The sequence below is a fragment of the Macaca nemestrina genome, chromosome 5 (assembly GCF_043159975.1).
Source record: "Macaca nemestrina isolate mMacNem1 chromosome 5, mMacNem.hap1, whole genome shotgun sequence".
NCBI lineage: Eukaryota > Metazoa > Chordata > Mammalia > Primates > Cercopithecidae > Macaca > Macaca nemestrina.
The window spans coordinates 86,816,034-86,838,613 of NC_092129.1; the positions used below are offsets into that span (position 1 = coordinate 86,816,034).

The following is a 22,580-nucleotide window of genomic DNA, read 5'->3' on the forward strand; positions in this document are numbered from 1 at the left end:
AAGTGAATTTCTCAAGGTATTACAGTATGTTTAAAAACCAAATCCTTGTGTGCCTAGAAATAAACACATAAAAGAACTGACTTGACTTTAATGCATTCATGTATTCATTTATACAAAAAATTCAGAGCTTGCTTTTTATGAGTTACTTGCTAGAATTCAGGGGTACACAATGTATATTGCATCACAAATGCACCCTGTCCTCATGGAATTCACAAGCTAGTCCAGTCCACAGTTACTGAAATATGTAGAAGGAAAATTATTTGAATATGAGCTTGCATTTTTGCATATTTATAGACTTTAAAATCTCATTTTAGTTAAAACTAGTAATGTTAGCCATGATTTTTATATATAATCCAAAATAGAGGGCTTAGTGTATGTTTCATTTGGTTGGCAAATGATGTTTCTTCAAAGCCTGAAGACCAAAAAACCTGCAAAAGTCTCAGAGGCATGAGTGTTTCGCAGAGTTAAAAAGTTTTTAGCACAGCCATAATAAAGAATGAAATCATGTTATTTGCAGCAACATGGATGCAGCTGGAGGCCATTATCCTAAGGGAATTAATGCAGGAACAGAAAACCAGATACCACATGTTTTCACTTACAAGTGGAAGCTAAACATTGGGTACTCACGGACATAAAGATGGCAATAATAGAGACTGGGGACTACTAGAGGTGGGAGAGGTTGAGGGAGGAAGGGTTGAAAAACTAGCTGTTGGATACTATGCTTAGTACTTGAGTGACAGGGTCATTCGTACCCCAGACCTCAGCATCAAAAAATATACCTGCAGGTAACAAACCTGCACATGTACCCCTTGCATCTAAAATAAAAGTTGAAATTAAAACAAAGTTATTAGGGCATTGTATGCTTTAGAAATTTGTTTCTGACTTTGCCAGAAATAACTTGTATAATTTTCTTCCTGGTTATAAAGGTTTATTAGCATTTTGAAAATTATTATTAAATAATGGGCACTCATAGGTAAAAATTCAAACTCCTCTCTATACTCCTCAGAAGTAACTATTATCTGATTCTTTCCAAAAGTGATTATACATACACAGGCATATGCAAATCGTTTGCAACTTGCTTGATTTGCTTAGTATATTTTTTCCATGTTAGTATGTGTGTGTATAACTTAGTTTTGTATGTATACACTGTACTTGCGGAAGTACATCTGTAGGATAAATTCTTAGAAATAGAATAACTAGATCAAACATTATTTGAAGAGTTTTATTTATTTTTTGTATTTTTTAGGAGACAGGGTCTCGCTCTGTGCCCAGGCTCAAGTGCAGTGGCCTGATCATAGTCGAATTCCTGGGCTCCAGCATTCCTCCCTGTTCAACCTCCCAAGTAGCTGGGATTACAGGCATGAGCATCCATGCTTGGCGGAAAAGTTTTAAATTGCTTTCTTTTTGTTTGTTTTATGGCGTTTACTTTTAAAAGAAGTATGCATTAGACAAATTTGTTTTTTTTTTTTTGAGGCGGAGTCTCGCTTTATCACCCAGGCTGTAGTACAGTGGTTCGATCTCTGCTCACTATAAGCTCCGCCTCCTGGGTTCATGCCATTCTCCTGCCTCAGCTTCCCGAGTAGCTGGTACTACAGGCGCCCGCCACCACGCCTGGCTAATTTTTTGTATTTTTAGTAGAGATGGGGTTTCACCGTGTTAGTCAGGATAGTCTCTATCTCCTGACCTTGTGATCTGCCCACCTTGGCCTCCCAAAGTACTGGGATTACAGGTGTGAGCCACCGTGCCCGGCCAGGTAATCAGGTAAAGATTTAAGCCATATGTGTTTGGGTTTATTTCTGAACTATATTCTGTTTCATTGATCTGTATGTCTTGTCTTTACCCCAAAGCCTACACTGTCCTGATTACTGTAGCTTCATAGTAAGTCTTGCAATTGAGTAATGTGAGTTCTCAAATTTTGGTCATCCTTTTCAAACTATTCCAGGTTTTTTTTGTTTTTTTTTTTTGAGACAGAGGTTCACTCTTGTTGCCCGGGCTGGAGTGCAATGGCATGATCTTGGCTCAATGCAACCTCCACCTCCTGGGTTCAAGCAATTCTCCTGCCTCAGCCTCCCGAGTAGCTGGGATTACAGGGACCCGCCACCATGCCTGGCTAATTTTGTGTTTTTACTAGCGACAGGTTTACCACGTTGCTCAGGCTGGTCTTGAACTCCCAACCTCAGGTGGTCTGCCTGCCTTGGCCTCCCAAAGTGCTGGGGTTACAGGCGTGAGCCACTGCACCCGACTGGTCCTTTTTTTTTCTATGTAAAGTATAGAATCAGATTGTCAGTTGAGATTGTTTTGAATGTGTAGATCAATTTGGGGAGAATCAACATCTTAACAATGTTGAATCTTTTAATGTATGATATCTTACCAGTTTTCTAGGTCTTTGATTTTTCTCATCAAGGTTGTATAGTTTTCAGCATACAAATCCTGCATTTGTTTTGTTAGATTTATCTTAAGAATTTCATGTTTTTATGCTATTTATTGTAAATGGTACTCTTTTTAAAAAATTCACTTTCCAATTGTTTATTGTCAGTATACAGAAATACAGTTGATTTTGGTATGCTGACCTTGTTTCTTGCTACCCTACCCAACTTGCTTTACTAGGTCTATTAGCTTTTTGCTGATTCGTTGGTATTTCTTATATAGACAATAATGTCATTGGCAAATGAAGATTGTTTTATTTCTTTCCAATCTGTATCATTTGATATCTTTTTCTCATTTTATATCACTGGCAAGGACAACCAATACAATACATATTGCAATAGGACTCTTCTTGGAAAAAAAATGAAAAAGGACTGCCAATACAATGTTGGAATGGTGAAATGGGTGTCTTGCCTTATTCCTGATATTTATCAGGTTGAGGAAATTCCCAATTATTCTTAGTTTTTCTTTTTTTTCTGAGAGTTCTTATCAAGAAATGGATTTTTAAAAATTACTTTTGGGGGTGGAGCAAGATGGCCGAATAGGAACAGCTCCAGTCTCCAACTCCCAGCGCGAGCGACACAGAAGACCAGTGATTTCTGCATTTTCAACTGAGGTACTGGGTTCATCTCACTGGGGAGTGCCGGACGATCGGTGCTGGTCAGCTACTGCAGCCTGACCAGCGAGAGCTGAAGCAGGGCTAGGCATTGCCTCACCTGGGAAGCGCAAGGGGGAAGGGGATCCCTTTTCCTAGCCAGGGGAACTGAGACACACAACACCTGGAAAATCGGGTAACTCCCACCCCAATACTGCGCTTTAAGCAAACAGGCACACCAGGAGATCATATCCCACACCTGGCCGGGAGGGTCCCACACCCACGGAGCCTCCCTCATTGCTAGCACAGCAGTCTGTGATCTACCGGCAAGGCAGCAGCGAGGCTGGGGGAGGGGCGCCCGCCATTGCTGAGGCTTAAGTAGGTAAACAAAGCTGCTGGGAAGCTGGAACTGGGTGGAGCTCACAGCAGCTCAAGGAAACCTGCCTGTCTCTGTAGACTCCACCTCTGGGGACAGGGCACAGTAAACAATAACAAACACAGCCCAAACCTCTGCAGACGCAAACGACTCTGTCTGACAGCTTTGAAGAGAGCAGTGGATCTCCCAACACGGAGGCTGAGATCTGAGAAGGGACAGACTCCCTGCTCAAGTGGGTCCCTGACCCCTGAGTAGCCTAACTGGGAGACATCCCCCACTAGGGGCAGTCTGACACCCCACACCTCACAGGGTGGAGTACACCCCTGAGAGGAAGCTTCCAAAGCAAGAATCAGACAGGTACACTCGCTGTTCAGAAATATTCTATCTTCTGCAGCCTCTGCTGCTGATACCCAGGCAAACAGGGTCTGGAGTGGACCTCAAGCCATCTCCAACAGACCTACAGCTGAGGGTCCTGACTGTTAGAAGGAAAACTATCAAACAGGAAGGACACCTACACCAAAACCCCATCAGTACATCACCATCATCAAAGACCAGAGGCAGATAAAACCACAAAGATGGGGAAAAAGCAGGGCAGAAAAGCTGGAAATTCAAAAAATAAGAGCGCATCTCCCCCGGCAAAGGAGCGCAGCTCATCGCCAGCAACGGATCAAAGCTGGACGGAGAATGACTATGACGAGATGAGAGAAGAAGGCTTCAGTCCATCAAATTTCTCAGAGCTAAAGGAGGAATTACGTACCCAGCGCAAAGAAACTAAAAATCTTGAGAAAAAAGTGGAAGAATTGATGGCTAGAGTAATTAATGCAGAGAAGGTCATAAACGAAATGAAAGAGATGAAAACCATGACACGAGAAATACGTGACAAATGCACAAGCTTCAGTAACCGACTCGATCAACTGGGAGAAAGAGTATCTGCGATTGAGGATCAAATGAATGAAATGAAGCGAGAAGAGAAACCAAAAGAAAAAAGAAGAAAAAGAAATGAACAAAGCCTGCAAGAAGTATGGGATTATGTAAAAAGACCAAATCTACGTCTGATTGGGGTGCCTGAAAGTGAGGGGGAAGATGGAACCAAGTTGGAAAACACTCTTCAGGATATCATCCAGGAGAACTTCCCCAACCTAGTAGGGCAGGCCAACATTCAAATCCAGGAAATACAGAGAACGCCACAAAGATACTCCTTGAGAAGAGCAACTCCAAGACACATAATTGCCAGATTCACCAAAGTTGAAATGAAGGAAAAAATCTTTTTTTTTTTTTTTTTTTGGAGACGGAGTCTCGCTCTGTAGCCCAGGCTGGAGTGCAGTGGCCGGATCTCAGCTCACTGCAAGCTCCGCCTCCCGGGTTCACGCCATTCTCCGGCCTCAGCCTCCCGAGTAGCTGGGACTACAGGCGCCTGCCACCTCGCCCGGCTAGTTTTTTTGTATTTCTTAGTAGAGACGGGGTTTCACCGTGTTAGCCAGGATGGTCTCGATCTCCTGACCTCGTGATCCGCCCGTCTCGGCCTCCCAAAGTGCTGGGATTACAGGCTTGAGCCACCGCGCCCGGCCAGGAAAAAATCTTAAGGGCAGCCAGAGAGAAAGGTCGGGTTACCCACAAAGGGAAGCCCATCAGACTAACAGCAGATCTCTCGGCAGAAACTCTCCAAGCCAGAAGAGAGTGGGGGCCAATATTCAACATTCTTAAAGAAAAGAATTTTAAACCCAGAATTTCATATCCAGCCAAACTAAGTTTCATAAGTGAAGGAGAAATAAAATCCTTTACAGATAAGCAAATGCTTAGAGATTTTGTCACCACTAGGCCTGCCTTACAAGAGACCCTGAAGGAAGCACTAAACATGGAAAGGAACAACCGGTACCAGCCATTGCAAAAACATGCCAAAATGTAAAGACCATCAAGGCTAGGAAGAAACTGCATCAACTAACGAGCAAAATAACCAGATAATATCATAATGGCAGGATCAAGTTCACACATAACAATCTTAACCTTAAATGTAAATGGACTAAATGCTCCAATTAAAAGACACAGACTGGCAAACTGGATAAAGAGTCAAGACCCATCAGTCTGCTGTATTCAGGAGACCCATCTCACACGCAGAGACATACATAGGCTCAAAATAAAGGGATGGAGGAAGATTTACCAAGCAAATGGAGAACAAAAAAAAGCGGGGGTTGCAATACTAGTCTCTGATAAAACAGACTTTAAACCATCAAAGATCAAAAGAGACAAAGAAGGCCATTACGTAATGGTAAAGGGATCAATTCAACAGGAAGAGCTAACTATCCTAAATATATATGCACCCAATACAGGAGCACCCAGATTCATAAAGCAAGTCCTTAGAGACTTAGAAAGAGACTTAGACTCCCAAACATTAATAATGGGAGACTTCAACACTCCACTGTCAACATTAGAGAGATCAACGAGACAGATAGTTAACAAGGATATCCAGGAATTGAACTCATCTCTGCAGCAAGCAGACCTAATAGACATCTATAGAACTCTCCACCCCAAATCAACAGAATATACATTCTTCTCAGCACCACATCGTACTTACTCCAAAATCGACCACGTAATTGGAAGTAAAGCACTCCTCAGCAAATGTACAAGAACAGAAATTATAACAAACTGTCTCTCAGACCACAGTGCAATCAAACTAGAACTCAGGACTAAGAAACTCAATCAAAACCGCTCAACTACATGGAAACTGAACAACCTGCTCCTGAATGACTACTGGGTACATAACGAAATGAAGGCAGAAATAAAGATGTTCTTTGAAATCAATGAGAACAAAGATACAACATACCAGAATCTCTGGGACACATTTAAAGCAGTGTGTAGAGGGAAATTTATAGCACTAAATGCCCACAAGAGAAAGCAGGAAAGATCTAAAATTGACACTCTAACATCGCAATTAAAAGAACTAGAGAAGCAAGAGCAAACACATTCGAAAGCTAGCAGAAGGCAACAAATAACTAAGATCAGAGCAGAACTGAAGGAGATAGAGACACAAAAAACCCTCCAAAAAATCAATGAATCCAGGAGTTGGTTTTTTGAAAAGATCAACAAAATTGACAGACCACTAGCAAGACTAATAAAGAAGAAAAGAGAGAAGAATGAAATCGACGCAATAAAAAATGATAAAGGGGATATCACCACCGACCCCACAGAAATACAAACTACCATCAGAGAATACTATAAACACCTCTACGCAAATAAACTGGAAAATCTAGAAGAAATGGATAATTTCCTGGACACTTACACTCTTCCAAGACTAAACCAGGAAGAAGTTGAATCCCTGAATAGACCAATAGCAGGCTCTGAAATTGAGGCAATAATTAATAGCCTACCAACCAAAAAAAGTCCAGGACCAGATGGATTCACAGCTGAATTCTACCAGAGGTACAAGGAGGAGTTGGTACCATTCCTTCTGAAACTATTCCAATCAATAGAAAAAGAGGGAATCCTCCCTAACTCATTTTATGAGGCCAACATCATCCTGATACCAAAGCCTGGCAGAGACACAACAAAAAAAGAGAATTTTAGACCAATATCCCTGATGAACATCGATGCAAAAATCCTCAATAAAATACTGGCAAACCGGATTCAGCAACACATCAAAAAGCTTATCCACCATGATCAAGTGGGCTTCATCCCTGGGATGCAAGGCTGGTTCAACATTCGCAAATCAATAAACATAATCCAGCATATAAACAGAACCAAAGACAAGAACCACATGATTATCTCAATAGAGATGCAGAAAAGGCTTTTGACAAAATTCAACAGCCCTTCATGCTAAAAACGCTCAATAAATTCGGTATTGATGGAACGTACCTCAAAATAATAAGAGCTATTTATGACAAACCCACAGCCAATATCATACTGAATGGGCAAAAACTGGAAAAATTCCCTTTGAAAACTGGCACAAGACAGGGATGCCCTCTCTCACCACTCCTATTCAACATAGTGTTGGAAGTTCTGGCTAGGGCAATTAGGCAAGAGAAAGAAATCAAGGGTATTCAGTTAGGAAAAGAAGAAGTCAAATTGTCCCTGTTTGCAGATGACATGATTGTATATTTAGAAAACCCCATTGTCTCAGCCCAAAATCTCCTTAAGCTGATAAGCAACTTCAGCAAAGTCTCAGGATACAAAATTAATGTGCAAAAATCACAAGCATTCTTATACACCAGTAACAGACAAACAGAGAGCCAAATCAGGAATGAACTTCCATTCACAATTGCTTCAAAGAGAATAAAATACCTAGGAATCCAACTTACAAGGGATGTAAAGGACCTCTTCAAGGAGAACTACAAACCACTGCTCAGTGAAATAAAAGAGGACACAAACAAATGGAAGAACATACCATGCTCATGGATAGGAAGAATCAATATCGTGAAAATGGCCATACTGCCCAAGGTAATTTACAGATTCAATGCCATCCCCATCAAGCTACCAATGAGTTTCTTCACAGAATTGGAAAAAACTGCTTTAAAGTTCATATGGAACCAAAAAAGAGCCCGCATCTCCAAGACAATCCTAAGTCAAAAGAACAAAGCTGGAGGCATCATACTACCTGACTTCAAACTATACTACAAGGCTACAGTAACCAAAACAGCATGGTACTGGTACCAAAACAGACATATAGAGCAATGGAACAGAACAGAGTCCTCAGAAATAATACCACACATCTACAGCCATCTGATCTTTGACAAACCTGAGAGAAACAAGAAATGGGGAAAGGATTCCCTATTTAATAAATGGTGCTGGGAAAATTGGCTAGCCATAAGTAGAAAGCTGAAACTGGATCCTTTCCTTACTCCTTATACGAAAATTAATTCAAGATGGATTAGAGACTTCAATGTTAGACCTAATACCATAAAAATCCTAGAGGAAAACCTAGGTAGTACCATTCAGGACATAGGCATGGGCAAAGACTTCATGTCTAAAACACCAAAAGCAATGGCAGCAAAAGCCAAAATTGACAAATGGGATCTCATTAAACTAAAGAGCTTCTGCACAGCAAAAGAAACTACCATCAGAGTGAACAGGCAACCTACAGAATGGGAGAAAATTTTTGCAATCTACTCATCTGACAAAGGGCTAATATCCAGAACCTACAAAGAACTCAAACAAATTTACAAGAAAAAAACAAACAACCCCATCAAAAAGTGGGCAAAGGATATGAACAGACATTTCTCAAAAGAAGACATTCATACAGCCAACAGACACATGAAAAAATGCTCATCATCACTGGTCATCAGAGAAATGCAAATCAAAACCACAATGAGATACCATCTCACACCAGTTAGAATGGCGATCATTAAAAAGTCAGGAAACAACAGGTGCTGGAGAGGATGTGGAGAAATAGGAACACTTTTACACTGTTGGTGGGATTGTAAACTAGTTCAACCATTATGGAAAACAGTATGGCGATTCCTCAAAGATCTAGAACTAGATGTACCATATGACCCAGCCATCCCATTACTGGGTATATACCCAAAGGATTATAAATTATGCTGCTATAAAGACACATGCACACGTATGTTTATTGCAGCACTATTCACAATAGCAAAGACTTGGAATCAACCCAAATGTCCATCAGTGACAGATTCGATTAAGAAAATGTGGCACATATACACCATGGAATACTATGCAGCCATCAAAAAGGATGAGTTTGTGTCCTTTGTAGGGACATGGATGCAGCTGGAAACCATCATTCTTAGCAAACTATCACAAGAACAGAAAACCAAACACCGCATATTCTCACTCATAGGTGGGAACTGAACAATGAGATCACTTGGACTCAGGAAGGGGAACATCACACGCCGGGGCCTATCATGGGGAGGGGGGAGGGGGGAGGGATTGCATTGGGAGTTATACCTGATGTAAATGACGAGTTGATGGGTGCAGCACACCAACATGGCACAAGTATACATATGTAACAAACCTGCACGTTATGCACATGTACCCTACAACTTAAAGTATAATAATAATAAATTTTAAAAAAAATTACTTTTTCTATATCAAAATAATCATGGTTTTTTTTGTTTTTTTTTTTTTTTTTTTGGTCTGTTGGAATAGTAAATTATATTGGTGGATATTCTGATTAGCTTTACTAAGGTATATTTGACATAAAGTAAATTGTACATATTTAAAGTGTACTATTGGGGCCAGACACAGTGGCTCACACCTGTAATCCCAGCAGTTTGGGAGCCAAGGTGGGAGAACTGCCTGAGGCCAGGAGTTTGAGACTAACCAGGACAACACAGGGAGACTCAAACTATGAAAAAAAAAAATTTGCCAGAGCTGTGATGGTGCACACCTGTAGTCCCAGCTACTCTAGAGGCTGAGGTAGGTGGATCACTTGAGCCTAGGAGTTTTGAGTGTACAGTGAGCTGTTAGTGTCATTGCACTCCTGTCACCCTGTCTCGCTGAAAAATATACTATTGGATAAGTTTTGACATATCTATACACTTTGTGTGTGTGTGTGTGTGTGTATACGTACATTCATTCAGTATAATGAATGTATCCATCACCCCCCAAAGTTTTGGGGGCCCCTTTGTAATCCCTTTCTCTGGAACCTCTCCCCTAAACTCCATCCCTGGGTGGTATACTCCTTACCTGTGTTTGTGTTGCAGTAGATTAGTTTGCATTTGGGGGAATTCTATAGAAATGGAATCATACAGGGTGTACTCTTTTTTATCTGACTTCTTTCACTTGGCAAAATTTGTGGTTTATTCATGTTGTGTGTACGTGAACCAGTCTCTTGAAGTTTCTATTACAGTGGTGATTATCAGACACTTTGACCACTTGTGATGAGCCTTATTTGGGAGCGAGGTCTTCAACTTTGTGTTTTTTGTTTGTTTTATTTGGTTTTCTGCTTCTGCATTAGTTCACTTAGGGTGACAGCTTTCAGCTGCTTCCATGTTGCTTGCTGCAAAGGACATCATTTTGTTCTTTTTTTTATGGCTGTGTAGTATTCCATGGTGTATATGGACCACATTTTCTTTATCCAATCCACCATTTATGGGCACCTAGGTTGATTCCATGTCTTTGCTATTGTGAATAGCACTGTGATGAACATAGAAGTGGATTAAATTTCTTTTTCTTGACAGTCTCATAATTTATGCTTGTACATGTATTTTTCTCTTATGCCTTGAGGTTTTCAAAAGTCCTCTCCTCTTTCTCATGGCAGTACTTTTACTAAAGTACATTTCCTGGGAATCCTTAGTGTTCCCCTTATTTTGAATAGGCTGAATATTTTCATATGTTTGGTGATTTTTCTCTTTTAATCCTTTAATAGGTTTGAAAGTCTCTCTTGATGTGGGTAGCTCAGACGGGCTCCATCATAGAGTCTATAAATCATCCTGTGATTTTTTTTTTTGCCCATTTCTAGGTAAAAAAGAAAAAGCAAATCTAAGTTTATTAAATTTTCTTCAGTGGTTTAGAAGGCAGTAAATAGTTTTTGCAGTGGTTGAGATGGAGCTATAGGCAGAGACATGGTGGAAGCCGTTTCTCTTTGTTGAGGAATGATTTCCTTCTTGTGTGTCTGTTTTGAAAGCCATAAACTGGCCCCTCCTCCTAGCTACCCCTTGGCTAGTGAAGATCTCTAAAGGATTCTCCTGCTCCCTATTCTAGTCGTCTGCTACTTCACTGGCCTTCCTTGGAGTGTACAGCATAAGTGCAGGGTTCTGCAGTTTCTGCCTCTCCTGATGCCAGCTGTGGAGGTCCAGATAGGATTAGAATATGTGTCCATCTTGATTTCTGTCCTCATCTCTAATCTAGGAGGTAGGTTCTGGACACCACGTGCAGGTAGGGAAGCCCATCAAGGTAATAAAGTATTGTCAGCATGTTGCTATGTGCTGCTAGTTAGCAAGAATGTCTGGAGTGGTGTTTCCTCTTACAGGCTAGATTGACTACCAGTTAATGTTTTAGCAGTCAGGGACTCACTTTCTTTGTATTATTAGGATGAATATTTATCCTGAGATAATGAAGAATAATGCTGAAAGTACTGCACTTGGCCGGGCGTGATGGCTTATGCCTGTAATTCCAGCACTTTGAGAGGCTGAGGTGGGTGGATCATTTGAGGTCAGGAGTTCGAGAGCAGCCTGGCCAACATGGTGAAACCCCACCTGTACTAAAAATACAGAAATTAGCCACGCACGATGGCAGGTGTGGCAGGCAACTGTAGTCCCAGTCACTCAGGAGGCTGAGGCAGGAGAATTACTTGAATCCGGGAGGCGGAGGTTGCAGTGAGCTGAGTTTGTGCCACTGCACTCCAGCCTGGGTGACAGAGTGAAACTCTGTCTCACAAAAATAAGATAATAATTAAAAATAATTAAGTACTGCACTCAGTCAAAAGACCTGTAGTTACGTTAGTGGCACTTAGCTTGTTCTTCAGTTTTCTCAAGCATAAAGTAGAACTTATATTAATTATAAATTCCTGAACAGTGCTGTTTTGTATATCACATGAGATATGTTATAAATATCATCAATAGTTGTGAATTTGTCTTCTATAGTCTATTCTCATTCTTTTGTGTTTTGACAATTATTTCTTCATCTTAGGTCAGGACACTTTCTAGATTTAATACTTGTCTGCTTCTTAAGGCAAAATGTTCATTTTAGCATTAGAGTTTACTGTAGATTACTTTTTAAAGTAACTGAATCAACCACATATTTCCTATGTCAGTGTCTCCATGAATAGTACCTCATCTTTCTATTAAATTAATACAGAGGAATTTTAATTATCAAGTCCGTAAAAAATATATTCACAGGGAGATCAAGTTATAGTCCTTTATTTTAATATAAATACTCTCTCGCTTTCCTTTTGGTTAAGGTAGGAAGATAATAAATGACAGTGGCTTGGGTTTGAATACTGGTTAATTTGCCAGCCGTATGACCTTGCAAATGATTTAAACAATACTGCTGAGTCCTCGCGTGTAAGTTGGAGAAAACAGTACATCCCAGCAAAGTTGTTGGAGGATTATGCCTGAACGTGTGACAAACTACTAGTATTGTGCTTAACATGTAGTAATTGCTTAATAAATGATAGCCGTATTCTCAGTGCACACTTAAGATCACACCCTAATTGGACCAGTAATCACATTTTGTCTATTTAGTTGGAAAAGTAGTAAACTGCGTCTTTATGCCATTTTGTGTGTGTGGGTGTGTGTTTTGGTAGAGAACGGGGTTTTGCCTTGTTGCCCAGGCTGGTCTTGAACTCCTGAGCTTAAGTGATCTGCCCCTCAGCCTCCCAAAGTGCTGGGATTACAGGTGTAGGCTGCCGCACCCAGCTAATAATATGCTATTTCAAGTGCATTTAGACAAGAGTGTTGAACCATGGAATGATTATGCTTTTTTTCTTTCCTCTTTTGTCTTTACATCACAGGGCACCTCGATTTAAAGATTTCCAGCAACAGGACAGTCAGGAGCTTCTTCATTATCTTCTGGATGCAGTGAGGACAGAAGAAACAAAGGTCAGGTTTCTTTACGTATATCATATATTCTCTTCAAGAAGAGGATACAAAACTAAGGAAGTATTGAGGGGTCAAGGCGGGGTGTATCATCTGAGGTCAGGAGTTTGAGACCAGCCTAGCCAATATGGTGAAACCTCCTCTCTACTAAAACATAAAAATTAGCCGGGTATGGTGGTGCATGCCTGTAATTCCAGCTACTTGGCAGGCTGAGACATGAGAATTGCTTGAACTCAGGAGGCAGAGGTTGCAGTGAGCCGAGGTCATGCTACTGCATTACTCCAGCCTGGGTGACAGAGTAAGACTGTGTCTCAAAAAACAAACAAACAAAAAACAAGAAATTTCTACTACAATTTAAAAGTACAGTTGAGAAATAATTTAATTTTTTAGAATAAATATTCTAGATATTTTTCTTTCTTCTGTAAGATATTCACCTTTATCCTTTTACAGCCCTATTGTCCTTTTTCGTTAATGCCCTTTGGCTGTAAATAAAATAATTTAAACTAGCTTAAGTAAAAAGGAATTGTGGCCAGGCATGGTGGCTCATGCCTGTAATCCCAACACTTTGGAAGGCTGAGGCAGGTGGATCACCTGAGGTCAGGAGTTCAAGACCAGCCTGGGAAACATGGTGAAACCCTGTCTCTACTAAAAATATAAAAATTAGCCAGATGTGGTAGCGTGCGCCTGTAATCCCAGCTACTTGGGAGGCTGAGGCAAGATAAACGCTTGAACCCCGGAGGTGGAGGTTGCAGTGAGCCAAGATCGTGCCACTCTACTCCAGCCTGGGTGACAGAGTGAAATGCCGTTAAAAAAAAAAAAAAAGAATAGGGAATCTTAAGATGCAGGGAGATATTCCTGGGGGATATAGGAACAGGAAAGCTGTCAGGAATCCAGAAAGCATTCTTCTTCTTATCCTAGTTTCTCTGGCTCTGTAGATAATTTTCTTCATTTTTCTCCATGCAGACCAAGCAGTATTTGTATGTCATAGTTCCATGTATGTAAAAACTATATTGGCTATTCATGATTCTTGATTTTTAAATTCCCAGTGGAGAGAAACTTCATTATTCCATGTTGGATTAGATTCCACTCATGGATCAGTTGTTTGTGGCTAGGAGAGAGGAGTCCCAGCCTCTTGGATGAGAGAGCATTTCTCAGAAGGAATAGCTCATGGACTGGATAGATTCCCCAAACAGTGTTGATTGTAGGCCTATCCCCTAAATGATTGGCTCTTTATTAACTTTAATGTTAAATTAGTTAAATTCAACTTCTTCTCAGGAGGGGTTTCCTATGCACATAGGATTCAGTTTATCAGAGAAAATGCAAGATATTAAGGATGTCAGATACACAGTACGCACTCTCTGTTTTCCTCCCTCTTACTCATAAAAGACATTGTTAATCGTTCCTAACAGTCCAGAATTATTTTCTGAGCACACCACTGTGGGCAGCCCTTGTCAGTCATAACTGGAATAATAGGTGAAAACCTGTTTTCCATTCAAGGCAGATATGCTTCTTAATCTATATGGTAATATGTAATAAAAGCAGCCAAGTGTTCAGTGAAGTACATACATGCTTGTGATAAGTAGTGCTAGGCATGATTGACCTTCCTTTTTTAAAAAAAAATTCTGCCGGGTATGGTGGCTCATGCTTGTAATTCCAGCACTCTGGGAGGCCAAGGTGGGTGGATCACTTGAGCTCAGGAATTTCAGACCAGCCTGGTCAACATGGTGAAACCATGTGTCTACTAAAAACACAAAAATTAGCCAGGCGTGGTGGTGCACACCTGTAATCCCAGCTTCTCGGGTGACTGAGGCATGAGAACCACTTGAACCCAAGAGGCGGAGGTTGCAGTGAGCTGTGATCGCACCGCTGCACTCCAGCCTGGGCAACAGAGCAAGGGCCTACCTCAAAAAACAACAAAAATCCTGTGTTTTAATTGTAGTGTGGCAGTGTCTCTTTACTGCTAGTGACTGTTTCACGTGTCCGTGTGAAGAGATCACCAAACAGGCTTTGTGTGAGCAACATGGCTGTTTATTTCACCTGCGTGCAGGCGGGCTGAGTCCGAAAAAGGAGTCAGCAAAGGTGATGGGATTATCATGAGTTCTTATAGGTTTTGGGATAGGCAGTGGAGTTAAGAGCAATGTTTTGGGGTCAGGGGGTGGATCTCACAAAGTACATTCTCAAGGGTGGGGAGAATTACAAAGAAACTGCTTAAGGGTGGGGGAGATTATAAAGAACATTGATCAGTTAGGATGGGGTAGAAACAAATCACAATGGTGGAATGTCATCAATTAAGCTATTTTCACGTCTGTGGATCTTCAGGTGCTTCAGGACATCTGGATGTATACGTGCAGGTTACTGGGGATATAATGGCTTAACTTGGGCTCAGAGGCCTGACAGTGACCAATTTCCAGTGAAGAGAAAATTAGAGTTCTAACATTTTCTTTAAAGTTTCCTTTAAAAATAAGGATTGAGTTAATTACTCTCTCCTGCTACAAAACGTCACGTATCACAATCCTATTTTTAATTGTCCGTTTTTAATTATCTGTTTATTGACTTTCTTATTAAGCTAATTCAGCTTTTAGAGGTATCATTCCCTTTCTGCCACTTCTCTACTTTTATGTAATTGATCATAAATGCTACCACTTTCTATTTAATGTCCCTGTCTGTCAGCTTTCTTAGATTGTGATCTGTTTGAGGAATGGTATTATGTATTGTCTCTGTCCTGTGTGCCTTGCACATAGTAGGTGTTCTGTGAATTTTTGTTTGTGTGTGGTTTTTTTTTTGTTTTTTGTTTTGACACAGGGTCTCACTCTGTCACCCAGCCTGGAGTGCAGTGGCATGATCTCAGCTCACTGCAACCTCTGCTTCCCAGGTTCAAGTGATTCTCCTGCCTCAGCCTCCCAAGCAGCTGGGATTACAGGTGCGTGCCACCATTCCCAGCTAATTTTTGTACTTTTAGTAGAAATGGGGTTTCACTATGTTGACTAGGCTTGCTTATTTATTTATTTAGACAGTGTCTTACTCTGCTGCTTAGGCTGAAGTGTGGTGGTGTGATCTCGGCTCACTGTAACCTCCAACCTCCTGGGGTCAAGTGATTCTCCTGCCTCAGCCTCAGCCTCTTGAATAGCTGGGATTACAGACATATATCACCAAGCCTGGCTAATTTTTTTTTTTTTTTTTTTTTTTTTTTTTTTTTGTATTTTTAGTAGAGACAGGGTTTTACTACTTTGGCCAGGCTGGTGTCGAACTCCTGACCTCAAGTAATCTGCCTGCATTGACCTCCCAAAGTGCTGGGATCACAGGCATGAGCTGCCACTCCAGGCTCCCTGTGAACGTTTTTTGAATGAGTTGTATGTGCTTAACCTTAAACACAACTTCTTTTGAGAATTTGAATTGGGAAGAAATCAAAATAATTATTCTTATATGTTGTACTAGCTAGTTTCTTTGTGATTTGCAATTATTTTGAATATGTTGTATTTGAATAAACTGATAAACTGACAGGATAATACTGTGTCATTTTACCTACATTGTGTCTAAAAAAGAAAAAAAAGAGATTTATAATTAGTTAACCATTGAGGATATTAGCATAATCCCCTAGTTAGTATTTGATCAAATTTTCTTAGAGCTAGGAACTGATACTTAGAGTTGAGCTTCAAACTCAAGTCTTTCTGACTCCCAAACTAATGATCTTTCTAATTCTATAAAATACTGCTGATTGAAGTTTAATTTTAATGCTTGGACATCTGTAGTCAGTAGAAATAATGATTTTAAGCCTGCTATTTAAAATGTAACCATAATTATTTTACTATTTGAAAAAGTATTAAATCAGATTCAATAATTATGATATATTGCTGTTCTTGTTGAGGGGATAGATGCATGTTGGCAGGGTGGGAACAGGTTGCTGTTCATATTATAAACAATAAATGGGCCTACAGATGATATGAGTTACTTTAAGATTAATTCAGATTTATCAATTGCTAGAGTTATTTTTTTCCTGGGGTTTGCAGGAATACGTTTACTATGTGGTGGTCATGTATCATTAAATGGAATTTAAAATTATGTAAGTGGGCTGGGCATGGTGGCTCATTCCTGTAATCCCAGCAGTTTGGAAGGCTGAGGTGGGCGGATCACCGGAGGTCAGGAGTTTGAGACCAGCTTGGCCAACATGGTGAAACCCCGTGTCTACTAAAAATACAAAAATTAGCTAAGCGTGGTGGCGTGTGCCTGTAATCCTAGCTACTCAGGAGACTGAGGCAGGAGAATCGCTTGAACTCAGGGTGGAGGTTGCAGTGAGCCAAGATCGTGGCACTGCACTCTAGCCTGGGTGAGGGAGTGAGACACGTTCTCAAAAAAAAAAAAGTGAGTGAAGTTAAAAGTCATGTGAATGGATTAAAATTATGTCTTGGGGTTTTTTTTTTTTTTTTCTGTTGATATTATAAAAAAAAGTAAAATATATCCCTGTCATTTTTTTTCTATTTTACCTCTATAATTTGATAGCAGTCTTTGTTATAATAAAATTATTGTTTGGTCATTATGGTGCAGTGGGATGCACAGTATCTTAGGCAGCACAGCAGGACACGTTGGTTTTGAAAACTTATCTTTCTTGCACTATTTGAGAGCTTTAGATGGTGCAGTAAAATTAAAATGTCAAGTCTGTGGATCTGTTCAATTTCATAAGCGAGGACAGTCCTGACGGTCAGCTACAGTGACTATCGGGGCAGGAGCTGCATTGTCTGGCCTGGGAACTCCACAGCTGTTAATCGTGCTGTTGTTGTAGTGTGTCACTGCCATGTGTTTTCTTGATTGAAGAAAGGCTACAATGTTATGTCTGCCACCAGAATCTTTTAGTAATGATGAAAAACTACTGACCTCCTTTCATATGGTTTCATTAAAGTCTTTTCTGAACTACAAAGTTGAGGAATAGACTCTTGCTGAATATAGTACTTAAGGGATCATTTGTGCAGAAATTGTAAATTTTTCGTGTACAAAATCAAATTTCCTAGAAGTAGTTCTTTTATAAGGCAGTCTTTTTAATTTATAAATTTATGCTTCTTTTGTTTTTTCCTTATAATTTGCAGTCAATAAATTAATATTACCTTTTTATTTAAAGATTTATTACTATAATACATTGTTGGTTAGAATTATTTTAAAGGCAGAATATCTCAGCTAACTTAAACTGTACATTATTCTCATTCTTGTTTTTGAAGTATAAGGTGGAGATTTGAAATAGTTGAACCTTGATACTGCTAATTGATTACGTACTACAGTTATTAACAGCTCCCTGACCAAAGTATCTTTCTTTTAACCTAAATTATTCAAAACACAACTCCTAACAATGAGCTATTGTATATGGACCTAAACTCATTTATTTTCTTCAACTTGATGAATTACCTATTAACTTTTAAGCAATTTAGAGTAGAGAATATAAATTCATGGTTAGGATAGAAATTAAAAAGCAAAAGTCTAATATTTAAAAGTTAATAATGTAAACAATTTCATTTTACTCTTTTTAGAGTGTAATCACAGGTTTTTAGCTTTTTTCCTGCTGCTCGAATTGGTAACTTTTTAGCTTCTTTTGAGTGATACGACATTTCAGGATATATAGCGAAGTTTCATTAAATCATATCAAAAATCATGTCTGAATTAGTAAAATGTTTACATTGTAGGATAAATTTACAGACTAAGTTGAGTTAGAAGTATTTCTCTTGAGTTGTTTGAAAGTATGATTATATGAAATATTTACAGGTGAACATTGGTATTTATTGGAATTTTTCATTTAAGTTCATTAAATATTTCCCCTGCATGGAATTTACGCAATTCCAATTTGCTTACTTTAGTTCAATAAATTCTTTTTCAAGGCGTAAAAGTCAACTTTAGCTTAGACAATGTCTGAATTATATTAACTTTCAAATTTATTGAGTCTGAATTGGAGATTATTTCAGTATTTAATAGCTTCTGGGAGACATTTTAATGTTTGATTTCTTCATAGTATATAAGTGTATTTCAGGACTTGTGTCACACGATATGAATTGCTTTATGTTTGCTTTTATCCCCTACTTTGTAAAATATTTAAGTGTTTTGACCTTGTATTAATTTTCAAAATATGCTTGAGGAGGACAGTAAACAGTTATAGGAAATATAATGTGTTAATCACAGGCCAGTTAATAATAAGTGAAAGTCGGTTTCACAATTATTGGAGGAGAATGTGTTAAAAAAACATATATCATACACAGAAGAAACATAAATTATACACAGCAGAACAATTCTGAGGGGTCACGAGTGTCTTCTGCTCATCCAGGCAGCAGGGCATGGAGCAAGAATAAGAATGTGAGCACCTCCTTCTCCATATATTGTGTTCTTAGATTAAAAGCATGTTATAATGGCAGAAGGGAATCTTGGTGTTGACAATATGTCTGATTCATAAGTCTCATTGCTCCAATCTGGGTTCTTTACCTCTCATGTCTGATGTACACATATCCTTCTGGAATTCCTCCTAACCATGCTCCCGGGAGTTCCCTTTGCCTCTCTTGTGTTTTGGCCTTGCCGTTGCTTACATCCCATGTTCTTGTCTTTCTTCCTTTATGCTCTTTTTTTCTTTATTCAAACGGTGGCATATACCATATATATAACTTTTTGTACTTTGTCTTTTTTCACTTAATATATCAAACTGATTTATTAGATGGGCAACATAGGAAGAGCCTGTCTCTACAAAAAACAAAAAACAAGAAAACCCAGGTGTGACAGCTTATGCCTGTAATTCCAGCACTTTGGGAGGCTGAGGCAGGTGGCTTGCTCGAGCTCAGGAGCTTAAGACCAGCCTAGGCAACTTGGCAAAACCCCATCTCTACAAAAAATTTAAAACAAATTAGTCAGGTGTCGTGGTGTGTGCCTATAGTCCCAGGTACTTGGGAGGCTGAGGCAGGAGGATCACTTGAACCCAGGGAGGTCAAAGCTCCAGTGGGTGGTGATCACACCACTGCATTCCAGCCTGGGCAACAAAACAAGACTCTCTCTCAAAAAAAAAAAAAAAAAATTAAATTTTGAAAGATAATTAACAAACTTTACCCTCATCCTACTGTCATAATCTGAATTAGGAAGACAAAATTCATCCACTAATTAGGGGCATGGTTAATGTAAAAAGGTCACTTATTAAGTTTTATTCTTGGAATATGTAGTTTTATTCTGAAACTTTTCTGTGAGATTGTATCTTTCCTAAAACATACACAAGAGATGTAGAAATATATAATATAAACCTTGACATTTACTGAGAGCTGCTGAAGACAAATCATTATTGACAACTAAGTTCAAGTAAAACCATAATTAAAATTTGGGAGATTCTTCTTGCTATGGACATTAATTAATAAGTTTGGACTTTATTTATATGTGTATATAAATGAGGTAGTCCACATAGCATAGAGATTATAGTAACCAGCTTGATAGCTTCTTAATATAGAAAGGTCTTCATAGACAATAAATTTCATATGGTCTATTTTCTTTTTTGGTTCTAATTAAGAAGTGTCATTTTAGAGACAGGGAGAAGGAAGAAAGAGGGCAAATGAATTTACTCTAAGCCTTCTTTTATTAGGAGGATGAGGCTTGAGTTAACTATTACTAGACCAGAATCTATTAACTTTGTTTTACAGCGAATACAAGCTAGCATTCTAAAAGCATTTAACAACCCAACTACTAAAACTGCTGATGATGAAACTAGAAAAAAAGTCAAAGGTATGTTGACTCTTTGTTAAAACTTTTTTCTGTAAGAAAATATTAAATTTTTATTTTAGTTGGAAAAAGAACTGAGCATTATGTGAACTAATACACCAAAGTAGTGGCTTTAAAAGGAGGGCGTAGTTGCTGCAATGTCTGAAAAATACTTTAGTGGAACATAGAAAATGCTAGAATGTATTCATGTGAATTTATAAAAATAAAGCTAATACCATGTATACAGATTGACACTGATACCTTTATGTGAGGTGTTCTAAGGGAAACTTGAAAGGTTGTTGAAAGTAGCAACCACACTTGAAAGTTCATATTTATTATATTGTATCATTTGACATGTATTTGGATCAATGGATTTATGGATTTTTTAAAGATGTAGCTAGACAAAATGCTTAAGTGCTCCAAAGACTCCTGCAAATAAACCGTTTATTGAAGACAGTGCTACAAGTGTAAGTGCACTTTGCCTACTCCTAGTGTTTGCTATTCATCCGTAAAAATATGAGCTCCAAATGATGATTAGCTAATCAAAGTTGGTTATTTATCATTATCAATACTACAGTGTGGGTTTATATACCTTGCCCTACGTGTATATTCTGCATTGAGATGCTAACTAATGTTAGCATGAAGTAATTTTTAGAAGATATTTTAAAATATTATTTGTATTTTTTTCTAACTTTTGTTTTTGTGGTTTTATAATGTATGTACTACGGGTCTATAATTTACAAACATACACACATTGTTACTCTGCACTTTATTGAACCCCTTAATAGGTTCAAGATTTTTTTAAACTGTAGCTGCTCAAGTATGCTTTGTTCTTTTGTGTTGAGATAGTGCCATCTCGTGGATATTTAGAATAACAACCCAGTTTTTCTTTCCCCTTTTCCAGTTTTGTAATCTCTATTTCCAATCGCTTATAGTTTTTCTTGATGAAACATCTTTATTATTATAGTATTTTTAAATACAATTTTAATTAATGTTTGTTGATATATTCAGATATGTTTTCTGTCATTCAGTGCTCTAATACTTTAAATGATTTTAAATATTGTTTGTATGAAACTTGAAGATAGAGGCTCAAAAAATAGGTTTGTTAATGTACTTTTTCCTCCCATGGCTTATGATGGCAAGTTTCAAATTTTTATTAAAGTAGAGAGAATAGTATAATGCAGCCCTTTTACATCTGTCACCCAACTTAAACTGCATTCATGGTTTATGTTTAATCTATTTTCTCCCAACCTCAGGTTATATTTTTTTTTTTTTGAGACGAAGTCTCGCTCTGTCCCCCAGACGGGAGTGCAGTGGCGCCATCTCGGCTCACTGCAAGCTCCGCCTCCTGGGTTCACTCCATTCTCCTGCCTCAGCCTCCGGAGTAGCTGGGACTACAGGTGCCCGCCGCCACGCCCGGCTAATGTTTTTTGTATTTTTAGTAGAGACGGGGTTTCACCATGTTAGCCAGGATGGTCTCAATCTCCTGACCTCGTGATCCGCCCGCCTCGGCCTCCCAAAGCGCTGGGATTACAGGCTTGAGCCACCGTGCCCGGCCAACCTCAGGTTATTTTAGAGCAAGTCATAAGAATGTTTTTTTAATTTATAAATATTTCCTGAGCAGAATAATTTTAACTTTTAAAAATATAACCATGTTCTTAACTGAGTTCTTAATTGCCTGTGTTAATTCCTTACACTTGCGTTTTACGATACTCTGTTATTTTCGTAGCCATGATCCTGGCATCCGTAGTCCTGATAGCATAATCTCCTTTTCCATTCTTCTGTGTACTTCTGGTTAGACATGAGATTTTTTAAGTTTTAATGGGAGTGGTTGAGGTGTGGTAGGAATAGTGGTTATTGTTTTGTTTTACCTATTAAGTTTAAGAACAGTTCATTATTTCTTGGAGACTAAAATAGTTGATAGTCATAAATCTGCTACAAAATTGTAAAGGAGAAAGACATTGGAATATTGTATGTATAGTAAAATATATTATTA

The 22,580-nt window shown here is 39.0% G+C and overlaps 1 protein-coding gene across 16 annotated transcripts in view; it reads left to right on the forward strand.

Annotated features, from left to right (window-relative positions):
• The window catches only part of LOC105499057 (ubiquitin specific peptidase 45), a 100,163-nt gene that overhangs the window by 31,361 nt on the left and 46,222 nt on the right, over positions 1-22,580 (forward strand). For 9 of the 16 annotated variants that reach the window (XM_011771460.3, XM_011771465.3, XM_071096691.1 and 6 more), the window contains 2 exons: positions 12,799-12,886; positions 20,527-20,608. In XM_011771460.3, coding sequence (XP_011769762.2) covers positions 12,799-12,886; positions 20,527-20,608 — 170 coding nt within the window. The other 7 variants (XM_011771464.3, XM_071096688.1, XM_071096694.1 and 4 more) reach the window with 3 other exon arrangements.